The sequence below is a fragment of the Anabrus simplex genome, chromosome 3 (assembly GCF_040414725.1).
Source record: "Anabrus simplex isolate iqAnaSimp1 chromosome 3, ASM4041472v1, whole genome shotgun sequence".
In the NCBI taxonomy this organism is placed as follows: domain Eukaryota; kingdom Metazoa; phylum Arthropoda; class Insecta; order Orthoptera; family Tettigoniidae; genus Anabrus; species Anabrus simplex.
Window position 1 is genome coordinate 492,236,364 of NC_090267.1, and position 13,305 is coordinate 492,249,668.

At 40.4% G+C, this 13,305-nt stretch overlaps 1 protein-coding gene across 4 annotated transcripts in view; it reads right to left on the reverse strand.

Moving 5' to 3' along the window:
- The window catches only part of LOC136867469 (ETS-related transcription factor Elf-5), a 142,946-nt gene that overhangs the window by 29,585 nt on the left and 100,056 nt on the right, over positions 1-13,305 (reverse strand). For all 4 annotated transcript variants that reach the window (XM_068227100.1, XM_067144677.2, XM_068227101.1 and 1 more), the window contains one exon: positions 7,118-7,226. In XM_068227100.1, coding sequence (XP_068083201.1) covers positions 7,118-7,226 — 109 coding nt within the window. The remainder of the gene's footprint in view (positions 1-7,117; positions 7,227-13,305) is intronic.

The following is a 13,305-nucleotide window of genomic DNA, read 5'->3' on the forward strand; positions in this document are numbered from 1 at the left end:
AAGTCACAGCACCCAAAGACATTCCTGTATTGAGCGACTAAAATGTCACCAGGACACTTTTCTTTCCTGATCTGCTCAGCTTGTTAAAAGCCAAATGTAATTAATGTTACTGGCTTCACGCCCCGCTAACTACTTCTACGATTTTCGGAGACGCCGATGTGCAGGAATTTAGTCCTGCAGGAGTTATTTTACGTGCCAGTAAATCTACCGACACGAGGCTGACGTATTTGAGCACCTTCAACTACCACCGGACTGAACCAGGATCGAACCTGCCAAGTTGGGGTCAGAAGGCCAGCACCTCAACAGTCTGAACCACTAGATGAAGTCATATTTACCTTTATCATGTTTAACTTTTTCCCTCCACAAAGATATTTAATTCTCTTTCATGGGCCCCGAAAGTGGGTAGGCCAGTTGTCCCAACCATAAATATATATATTTTTGGGAATGATAGATTATAGCCCTATAGTACTATGATCTTTCTTTCTTTCCTTCTTTCTTTCTTTCTTTCTTTATCAGTTTATCCTTCAGGGTTGGTTTTCTCTCGGACTCAGCGAGGGATTTCACCTCTACCTCTTCAAGGGCACTGTCCTGGAACGTGAGACTTTGAGTATGGTGATGAAACTGGTGAGGAGGGCCATTACCTCGCCCAGGGGGCCTCACCTGTTATGCTCAACAGGGGCCTTGTTGGAGGATGGGAGGATCGGAAGGGATAGACAAGGAAGAGGGAAGGAAACGGCCGTGGCCTTAGGTGCCTGGAGGAGAAGTAGGAAAATACGAAAAACCACTTCGAGGATGGCTGAGGTGGGATTCGAAACCCTTCTACTCAGTTGACCTCCCGAGGCTGAGTAGACCCTGTTCCAGCCCTCGTACTATTTGTTTTCAACTTTCATGGCAGAGCCGGGAATCGAAACCGGGCCTCCGGGAGTGGCACACATTAACCACTACACCACAGAAGCGGACTAGTACTATAATGCTACCTATATGTTTATGTTAGTGCTGAAATCCGATTTCTTACTTTACATTTTCGGGCTTTCAGCATTAGTAATGTTATTCTTTAATAGGGGAATCAGTCTAGAAGGAAATGTTGAAAGTGATGTGATATCTATCCAGGTTCGTTGTTATCCTAATACTATGGTTTACAGTACATTGCACGTATATAAAAGACGCCACTTACAAACTTGCTTGTTATCCGCGAATTTCTGCGGCCACAAAAGTCGCATTTTTCAAGAATGATGACATCTATACATGGTAGATTGTCTGACTGTGCTGTTTTGAACCTTTCTTCTGTCATATCGAAGTTATTCGCGATCATGAATAATAAACAATCGGCTTTTAGCAACGGCTGATGCACAACGGCTGGTAGAGCTCCATGCGGTACTGGATCGTGACGTCACAGCGCGCCGCTTACGTCAGAGGCCGTTTCACTCGCCTTGCGGAAAGGCACTATTAAATATTTTTTTAATGGTAGAAAACAAGGCAACATACCACAATGTAATACGTTTACGTACTATTTCATTAGTGTACTTTTCAAAAAAAATATTTTTGAAAATGATGCATGTTCCCAATTGGCAAGGAAGAGAAGGAGTGTCATTCGACTGTGACAGAGATGCTCTCCTTCGCTCCTGTCTGGCTCCATGGCTAAATGGTTAGAGTCTTGGTCTTTGGTCATAGGGGACCCGTGTTCGATTCCCGGCAGGGTCGGGAATTTTAACCATAATTGGTTAGTTCCCTCGCCAGGGGACTGGGTGTATGTGTCATCTTCATCATCATTTCATCCTCGTCACGACGCGCAGGTCATCTATGGGAGTCAAATCAAAATATATCCCGACACTAAAATATATACGCCATTTATTTATTTTTTCTTCCACTTCTCAGCGAAATGTTTATTCGGGTACAGTATTAAATATAAAACAAATGAAAAACGCTATCATTGCAAGAAAACCGACTCAGCATATTCTGGTTTGGTTTGTACTGCAGTTGATATAAACAGTCAGTTAATAAGTAACACTTTCTAATTTTTATTCCAACTAACAAAGCGACAGGGTTTAACCACACAAGCTACGATTTATATTCCTTGGATGGGAATGACAGTATTTTCATTAGAAAGGTAAAACTCTTGTTATTCAATCAGCAATACGTAATATATTTACATAATTCTTTCTTAATCTGCTTACCTTCCAGGGTCGGTTTTTCCCTCGGACTCAGCGAGGGATCCCACCTCTACCGCCTCAAGGGCAGTGTCCTGGAGCTTCAGACTCTGGCTCGGAGGATACAACTGGGGAGGATGACCAGTACCTGCTATGCTGAACAGGGGCCTTGCGGGGGATGGGAAGATTGGAAGGGATAGACAAGAAAGAGGGAAGGAAGGAGCCGTGGCCTTATGTTAGGTACCATCCCGGCATTTGCATAGAGGAGAAGTGGGGAAACCACGGAAAACCACTTCCAGGATGGCTGAGGTGGGAATCGAACGCACCTCTACTCTGTTGACCTCCCGAGGCCGAATGGACCCCGTTTCAGCCCTCGTACCACTTTACAAATTTCGTGGCAGAGCCGGGAATAGAACCTGGGCCTCCGGGGATGGCAGCTAATCACACTAACCACTACACCACAAAGCCGGACTTATTTACATAGTTCAAGAACTTTAATGTTCTATTGTTATGTAACATTACGTTTTCACTGAGTTTCTGGAAATGGTATTTATGGCGAGGAAGTTTCATCGCGAGTGAGGACACAGACATTAAAATACAACAACAACAATATAAATGCATCTACCAAATAGATAGACAGTATGCCTTCAATTAAATAACTGATGTTTTCCTGGATAAGCGTGGTTGCGTTGTTGGTGAGTTTATCAGATAATTTAAAACCTAGCAACCATAAGCCACAGCTTATCCACGTCAACTCTGTATTATATTAGATATGTTTCTAAAGCACCTCTTATTTTATTGAAAGTTATAATTAATTACGTTCATTATAAAAATATTTGAGGTGTTAGGCCTAACTCTTTATTTTATCCGGTCAAAACACATAAATTGCAATAAACTTATTTGTTACAACGTATCTGAAAATGACGTAGATTTCTGTCCTCTCTCTTTCATTTCAAACTCGGGTATCGCCGCAGTGGTCGGGTGTGACTGGGAGAACTTTTCTCAAACCTTCACGGCCTGTGAAGTAGCCACACACCGGGCGAGTTGGTCGTGCGGTTAGAGGCTGTGAGCTTGCATCCGGGAGATAGTGGGTTCGAATCCCAATGTCGGCAGCCCTGGAGATGGTTTTCCGTGGTTTCCCATTTTCACACCAGGCTGTACCTTAATTAAGGGCACGACCGCTTCCTTCCTACTCCTAGCCCTTTCCTATTCCATCGCCGCCATAAGACCTATCTGTGTCGGTGCAACGTAAAGCCACTAGCAAGAAAAGAAAGTATGTAGCCACAACGTCACTGTGGCTGAATAGCATGCTCATGCCTGTCCGCTTACAGTGCTGGGCACCCGCGAGTCGAAAGCCCAGCGTGAGCACATCTGTTCTAAGTGTTAGTCGGCAGGATACTCGAGGTGATAGTGCACATTTGCTAATCCGTAGAGTGCGTGCCAAAAACTTGGGTTTTATTCCAAATCTCTCCGTGGAGTTCATACGGAGTAAGCGTAGGCTATATAACACTGTTCATGGTGATTGATCTGTCGAATGAGGACGCAAGGAGGTTATATTTCAAAGATACTTGCCAGTGCTATTCCAACATTGGCTTTGAAACAGTAAAGTAACTATTTGTTAAATTAGAAACAATAAATTGAGAAATTAATAATAAATTTACTGATTCTCCACCATGCATGCCGCCTATTAGTGATACCCAGGCTTCGCATCATGCGCTGGATACATAGTTGCTTTATTTAGGTATGTTAAATGGTGTTCCTAACAGAAATGAACTTATTGGGAGGAACTATTTTGAAAAATATATCCGAGGAATAATTTCTCAAGAGGTATAGACTCTGAAAAACAGGCGTCAGTAAGTCGGCAATGAAATTCGCGAGAGGCTAGAACACATAATAAATGGAAACAGCCTCCTATTTCTATACTGCAGGTAATGATTGCGCCACAGGGTCGTTTCACTCACGATAATGTTCGCGGGCAACGTTGGGATATCAAAACCACCGTCGGCATAATGGTCTTTAAAAGTGTCTGCAGCTATATCATTAATATTTTTGTAGAACTGTTTAAGTTGTTTTCTAGTCCGCACTGCCAAGTGGGTAATGTTATCAAATTACCCTGTAATTTATTCCCGTGTATTTCGGCGAGGCACAATACGGTGTTAGTTAACCCTCTGCCGAAACGCGTGACTCACAAGAACGAGTTAAAATATTAACCCGAAGTTAACAAACCCAGGGTTAGAGTATATTAACCCGAAGTTAACAAACCCAGGGTTAGAGTATATTTAACCCCCCTTGATAAAACAGAGCCTTAGCAAGTTCTTGTATGAATTCTTTAATTTCGGTGTTGATGAATGATGTGATTTGTAATACAGAATGTGAAGAACCATTTTCTGAACTTTTTCGATCTGATTTATATTCGACTTATAAGAGTAAATTGAAAATGTGTCAATTTACTCTCATAATTGCAATTTAATACGGAACAAAAATGAAATTTATAACTTATGTTTAAATGCGACTTATAATGAGGTGTCCACACGATACATTCAAGTTCGCTACGCACAAACGTAAACGGATTTGTGGGCTTCATTTGCAATTTTTGACAGAAATATGTCTTACAGTTGCGGGTCATCCGAAAATTTGTGTGACGAAATAGTGCCATGTAACAAAATGTGTGAGGTGATGTTACATAGCAACAGTACTTTGAGAGCTGCACATGCCATGGCCATCCATCAGTACTTCACATCACATTCTGAACGGTTGCTAGGTAACATCACGACACACATTTCATTGAAGATATATTTATGATCATTTGACTTTTCCAAAGGGGATTTTAATATCACTTTTTTAACGTACCCTTTAAAGTAAAATATAAAATTAAAAAATTAAATTAATAATTCAAATTCCCAATCCTTTTACTAATTTAGACCTTCCTAAAACAGTGCTATCCACTTAATACAAATAATATTGTAATATGCAGACCATCGGGCTGAGCAGTGGGTGTTCGGTAGACCAAGACCTGTCAGGGCTGTTCCGCCATGAAGAGGAGGGCTATAGCCATCAGACGTCCGATTTTTCCAGGTTATCGCTGAATCCGAACAGAAGAGTAACTATTTTCGGGGCTTTCGACGGTTGGGATTATCTCACCACATTCTGAAAGCAAACTCATTTGATCTACAGAAAGGTGGTGGTGGTGGTGGTGGTGGTTTTAGGAGGAACTACAACTAGGCAACCATCCTCTATTAATATTAATCAGAAGAGGAATGGAAGAGGTCCGACACTTTGAAAAATGAAGGTATCGTCCAAAGGAAGGCAAGGGCCACGAAGGGCGTGAAAATGATAGACTCCGTAGCCCTCTCAACCTGATACTGTCGATTTCGGAGAAGAACAGGAGATGACCAAGAAAGGTCGGATTGGAAAGGTGATGACGAGGAGCCTGACACAAGTAAGTGCAGGCAATGCTAGGGGACTAGTGACTGCCAACACACACACACCCAAAAGAAAGTCACTGTGTACTCTTTTAGCCATCTTTAATGGTCGGCTGTGTTCTATCTCCACTCCTCTTCAATATTTACTCTGAAAGGGCATCTTCTGAAGCTCTAGAGGGGAAACAGGAGGTCGTCGTTGTTAACGGGATCACAATAAATTATCTGCGATGTGCAGATGATACTGTTCTGCTTGCAACAAGTGCTGAAGATCTGCAGACATTACTAAAGTGTGTCGCTGAACACAGTGCTGCAGGAGGTCTGCGTTTAAACACGAAAAAGACCAAAGTAATGACCATAAGCATTTTGAGATGTGATACTACCGACGCCTGCTCAGAATATCATGGGTTCACAGAACACGTAACACTGAAGTATTCTAACGCCTGAACAAAGAGCTAGAGGTCGTGTACAACATCAAAAAGAAGAAACTTGAGTAGTTTGGCCATAACATTCGAAATGATAAATGTAGACTCCTTCAGCTTATCTTACAAGGTAAAATTGAAGGAAGGAGAAGTAGGGGAAGAGGGACAATATCTTGGCTACGAAATATATGAGAATGATATGGGCTCAGTACCCCCACTGTTTTCCGAGTTGTTGAGAACAAGAACCAGATCACCGTGATGGCAGCCGGCATCCACTGAGGATATGGTACAGGAAGAGAAGAAGAAGGGGATAGCGTAGATATATTATACCACGCCCACCCAGAAGGTTCTCGGATATGTAGGCACTAATACTGTAGGTTAGAATGCAAACTAATTTGCTTATTAGGAAATGTAGTCTAGCTCGGTCTTCGGTAATGTAATGAAAGTAGTATCAATTCTAAGGGTTATCATGGGCTGTACCCTTATGCTTATGCAAGCTTTATAGCACAGCCGTTGTGCAGGATAGTGTATACTTGTTATTAGGAAATGTAGTCTAGCCCGGTCTTCGGTAGTGTAATGAAAGTAGTATAAATTCTAGGGGTTCTCTTGGGCTGTGCCCCTAATGCTTATGCAAACCTTATAGCACAGCCGTTGAGCAGGATAGTGTATACTTGTTATTAGGAAATGTATTCTAGCCCAGTCTTCGGTAGTGTAAAGAAAGTAGTATAAATTCTAGGGGTTCTCATGGGCTGTGCCCTTATGCTTTTGCAAACCTTATAGCACAGCCGTTGTACAGGATAGTGTATACCTGTTATTAGGAAATGTAGGCTAACCCGGTCTTCGGTAGTGTAACGAAAGTAGTTTAAATTCTAGGGGTTCTGATGGGCTGTGCCCCTAATATTTATACAAACCTCATAGCACAGTCGTTGTGCAGGATATTGTATATTTGTTATTTGTTTAGTAAGATTGCCTGTGTATGTTGGGTATTCACCCCGAAGGCTGGTTTCATCCTCCACAGCTATGCCAATAGCTGTCATAGATGGCCTAGGCATCACTGAAGAGAAGGTTGCCTAGCCTACAGTGTTACTGCCTGGAAATACGGAGTCAAGTAATAAAACTACAGACATACCTGGGAAGTCTGGCAGATTGCGGACTGCTGGTGGCAGTGGTTCATGGTCTTCGTCATAAATAGGGCTGGGGGGTGGAGAACAGGAAGAACGGAGAGAATTGCCCGCGTACTGTAAAACAGAACATAACATGCATTGCAGAATCTCGGAAATTTCGGAGGATATGACGATAGAAAAATTTGAACAAAAAATGCTTTATGAATACCGATACTTTGAGAATATGTACCCAAAATTTAAAGCCTAAAATACGTTGTAGTTATTTAGGCTACAGCCACGGAAAGTGAACAGTTCTTACGTTTCGCGTCAATAGTATTTGAACAACTGTGAAAAAAGGATATAGTGTTGTTTACTTATGTACACCATAACAGCTATCGAATTAAGAATGTATCTCACATGTAATTAGAAAATTAAATTAAATCTGTAATAAGATTACTCAATCATGTGTGTCGTACCCACTTGGCCCACAGATGAATGACAAAATTATAACGTGGCGGGTCACTTTAATATTAAAATAAATAAATGATATGTCATTGTTTCTCCATAAACAGTATCCCAAGGGCGCCAGTCTTCAAGCTTATGGCTTGAAAACAAAAGTAGATAATTAATAATAATAATAATAATGCGTAATGAGACTCAAAAAAATCTCCCAGGGGTGAGGTGAACGGAACACAAATCATTAAGTACACTAACTTGGAATTTAAGGATCATTAATAATCATTTCATTAAAATACAAATTAAAACAGCTATTTATTAAGATGAAAAACGTGACGTAACGGCGTTTTAACGACATCTGAACTCACGGAAGCAAAAGAAAAATTGAATGAAATTAATTTTAAAAATGAACTGTTGCGCGAAGACTTGCAGTAACTTATGCCATAAGCTCACCATATGTAGACTCTGTTGTCTTGAAGCTGATGATATGTGGATCTCGTACCGGCTGCCTTCTCTGTTGATAGATTCCAGTCCTACTTCTACATTTCCTGTCCTTAACACTTCCTACTGTACTCCTTACATAAAGTCGTAATGAGTCCTAATTTTAAGTGCAAAACCACCATGGGTTATGTTCATTGGAGAGAATACATTCGTACTCTTCCGTATTACGGAATAGTAGCGTAGCTAAATTCATAATAAAAGCTCTCCTCCACTATACTAGTCAGAACCGGTCTCCCGTTGACTACCTCTCGTCATTGAGATAACAAGTCCCAATGAGAGTAACTTTTGAGTAGAATATACTCAGATGCGAAGTGAACTAAGTTAAAATCTTCTCCGATGTGTAGACGTAGAATCGTAGTAAGAGTATGAATAAGAATATAAATGAGAAAGTCCGAATGTCCGAATGTCCTCTTCAGCCCTTGTCGGTGGTATTTATCGGTACAAAAGTCTCCTTCCATCAGCCATATCACATGGTCCAGTAAGATTCGAGGTCTCATCCCTTCTCCCTTGTATTGCTGTGAATCCATCACGTTGCTTCATTACGTTCATTCACATAGGCTGAACTTTCCCGCTGAAATAAAGCGTCTCGAAGCTGAGTTTGAAAAGTGGGTGTAAATAATGTATCAACTTTCTCTTCATGAGGTGGAGAGGGTAATATCTCTCGTAACCTCGATGACGTACTTTTCCTGGAACTGGGCTGAAATTAGCCTGCTGACTCTGGTCACCTCACAACGGCTATTGGAAAATTTACTGCAAGTTATAAATATGCGTGATGTTGAAATACTTTACCCAATAATTTGTTCGTTCAGAATACGTTATAGCCGCGATACAAAGAAATGAAATGATGATTGAAATGGATGATAAAAACCCTATATATATATACATATTAATTTAAAAATGACCTATCAGTGATTAAATATATACATCTTATCAATTAAATATATAGTTCAATAATTAAAAATATACAGTGATGTTCCAAACATCACATTCGCCCCTCTGAGCCTGAAACAAGTAGTACTTCCGTTGAGGGCTCACACTTACACTTTGCCACTTACGTTTCACTTGTTTTCAAAACCACTGTACATTCATTCATTACTGTATACAACATAACACTATTTTACAAAATTACAACTTGTTGATTCCACCTACAACTTAATAACAAATAATATATAACACTTCAAAATTTCCATTAAAACACAATATTACAACTTAGCGAGTTTCTGATGTCTCACTTTCTCAAATGTTCGTCATCTCTTGCTGATTTTATGAATCCAGTGTATGCAATACTTGACAATTCAATTTAGATCTGTACAAAATTTACACAAACAAAATGCATCGTATTACTCTTTCAAGTGTTTATACGTTCTTGCTGTATGACTATCACTTCACACACGCTAACACATTCACGTGGTTTTAGCCTAGGGTAAAATTATTGCAAGTCTTTATGATGACTTCTTATAGTCTACGGGGAATTTACAAATTTTAAACTGCAATATTAATGATCCTCGTTATATAAAATCAAATACTAGATTACCCATACATTGGCATTACATAAAAAGAACAGACGTAATCTTGGTAATGAACTCGTGTCAATCGTATACATACACATCGTGTAGCAAGCAAAACAAAACTTGGGAAACTCCACCTACCAGAGAGCAGTCACTCCACGCTGCGACAGGTGTATATTATATAAGAGATAAGCGTGGCCTGGCTCACTGACCTATATTCCAGCACTAAGGAAAATCCGCCGGACTCGTAATATATTTACGTAAACTCCGAATGTTGAATGAACCCAATAAAATGCAATCACCGTCAGATAATTTATAAGCACAAGGTCCTAGTTTCTTATGTATACGATAAGGTCCTTGATATAAAAGGAAAAACTTTTTTGTGACTTTATCTTCGCTGTTAGATAACATGGGAACTCTCAAAAGAACAAGGTCACCTACCTCAAATTCATCCAGTACCTTCCGTTTTTGCTGCTTCTTTCGAAGGTTGCCAGCTTTTACTAGGTTTTCATGGCCAATCTAGCATAAAATTCAGCATTACGCTGCGGCACCTCAGTAATACCCAATACTCTCACCAATTCATTTTGTGGCTTAGTACCGAAATGAACTTGCAAAGGTGTCAATCTAGTACTTTCGTGCTGCACGGCATTGATCCATGTCTCAATAAGGGATAATTTCGCTACCCAAGCGGAATGCCTCTCGTGAACTAATGACCTAAACATGCGCGCTAGTTCCTTCATCACCCGTTCACACATGTTCCCCTGAGGATTTCTGATGGATGAATGGACCTGAGTAATACCTAATTCACTAATTACGGCTTTCCACTTCTTCGATGTAAATTGTGGTCCACTGTCTGACAATATTCTTTGAGGAGTACCTAATTCAGGGACATACTTCTCTTGGATTATACGACTACAGGATTTTCCTGTTGCTTTCCTCATAGGGTATAATCTGACCAATTTAGAAAAAGCGTCTATCAAAACGAAAATATATTGAAAGCCGTATTATCCTTTTACAATAGGACCGAAAAGGTCGATACACACCAAGTCACCAGATTTTTCTGCAATTACTGCCTGACGAGGTCCCTCTAAATAACGGTTCGGTATCTTACTTCTCTGACATAGATCACAATTGGCAAGAACCTTTCTGATTTCTCTTCCCATCTTGTCTCAGATAAAATTCTGTTGGATTTCAAACAGAACCTTATTAGCACCATAATGCCCTAGTTCCCTGTGGATGAACCAAATTAACTCCACGCGTAGCGATTTGGGTACACATATAGCCCATTTATGTTCGCTACATTTTCTAGCTAGAAATCCGTCTAACAATTTAAAAACGTGTCTACCGCGAGTCACAGTAACCTGCTCACCTCCCTGAAGTACAGACAAAGGTTCCCTACATTCTTCGTCCACAGACTGTTCCACCAACAGGTTGCGTAATCTGTTTAGAGCAGGTTTATTGTCCTTACTAAGGCATGCACAAATTAAAATGCCTTCCTGTGTTTTCAGGAAACTTCCTTCATCATACAATTTCTGATCTCTGGACAACAGATCAGCAAGGACACTGTCTTTTCCTTTTATATGCACAACAGAAAAATGGTACTCCTGTAAGGCCAGTATCCACCTACTAACCCTATTGGATGATAGCTTACATGTAGGTATAAATGAAAGAGCATGGTGATCAGTCCTAATCTCAAATTTAACACCTAAAACATACATCCTAAATTTACTTAAGGAATACACAATAGCTAAGAATTCAAGCTCCGTAAAGGAATACCGTTTCTCCGGTCCACTTAAACCTCTAGACGCTAATGACACAATTCCTAAGTCTCCGTTGTCATCCTCTTGACATAATACTCCAGCCAGACCATAGTGAGATGCGTCAGTGAGTAACACATACTTCTTATTTGCCACGGGGTACTTAAGAACAACTGCTTGCCTGAAACCTTCCTTTAAATCATTAAAAGTTTTGTGGTGACTTTCTGTCCATTTCCACTTACTGCCGGCTTTTAACAAGTCTCTAAACGGCTCAAGTAAGTTTGCAAATCTTAGTACAAAGCGTCTAAAGAAATTGCAAACTCCAATATACGACCTTAGTTCCTTGATATTCCTATGTACTGGTATTCAATATCTTCTCAATCCTTGTACTCTCAGGCGTAACCCCTATCGCAGATACACGATGTCCCAAAAATGTAACCTCCTGTCTACCAAAAACACACTTATCTAACTTCAGAGTAAAACCAGCACGCTATAACTTAGTAAACACCTTCTCTAAGTGACACAAGTGCTCTTCAAAGGTCCTAGACGCAATTACCAGATCATCAATATAAACCGTGGCGAAATCACCTGTATCATCACCTAATGCAATATTTAATGCTCTAATTAAGGCTGCAGAACTAGTCTTCGTCCCGTAGGGAACGCGCTGAAACTGATACAAGCTGTACTTATGACTAAATGCTGTCAGAGGCCTCTCCTCTACTCTCAAAGGAATCTGCCAAAAACTACTTCTTAATTCAACAGATGAAAACCATTTTTTACCCTCAAAGCCCTGAATTAACTCTTCAATAGTCTGTGATTTTAACTGGTCAGTACAAATACGTCTATTCATATCTCTCCCATCAATGCAAAGTCTGACGCTCCCATCACTCTTAGGCACAACGATTAAAGAATTTACATACTGGCTATTAGACACTTCAATTATCCCATCAGCTAACATAGTTTGTATCTGATCGTCAATTGCCTTGGCATATTTGTGTGGGATAGCATACCGTGGCCCGCTGAAAGGACTGTCATCCAGCACTGAAAAAGAATGTTCATAAACATGTGTTTTACCGGGTTTCTTAGAAAAAATCTCAGCGTGTTCACATAACACTGCCAACAATTCGTCCCTCTGGACTTCCTCTAATTTACTGTTACTCGCAGCTTCAAATAAGGCATCCTTCTGATCCTCTTTCAACCACAACTGGCATAAATTAAACCCCTCACTGGGTTTCTCCTCGTATCTAGAAACCTCAATAACACTCCACATAGCACAAACATTCGTTTTCCTCTGAATTTCATTTTTCAGTTCGAGTTTGACATACTTATTATCCCACATCAGATTTACCATTGCATCATCGTAATCTAGCTGAGCCGATTTTAAAGTCAGCCAGTCACATCCCAAGATGAGATCAAATATAAGGTGAGGCATAACCAAACATACCTGTACTGAAATAAAACCCTCTATACAAATCGGCACCGCAACCTGCTTGCATATTTGTTTCGACTTTTTACCAACAGCTGTAATAATGAATGTAGACTTAACAGGCATCTCTTCTATCATAATACCCTGTTTAACTAAAGAGTCATACCATTCTGAACTAATACATGATTTCTGACTTCCAGTATCAATTAACGCGTTAACATACGCCCCCCAAACTTCTAATTGAACCACAGGATTAATCACTTCATCACCCGAATCTAAATAATTATTATCTGGTTCACACTAAGGCCTTCCTTAACATCTAGGTCATATGGCAATAGTTTCATAACACAATTCCTAACTACTTCCTCGTAAGGCTGGAATTCTGACCCATCATTACAGCCTGCATTTAGTTTAAAGGTTGCGATCGTGTGCCTACACTTGGCTCGTTAGTAACTTGTCCTCTGACTTATTGGGCATTTCCCGATCTATTTTCAGGTGCGCCACCCCTACCGTTATGCCTTGGCTGAAACTGATTACGATTCTCGTAGTTTGTCTGTCTCCTATTG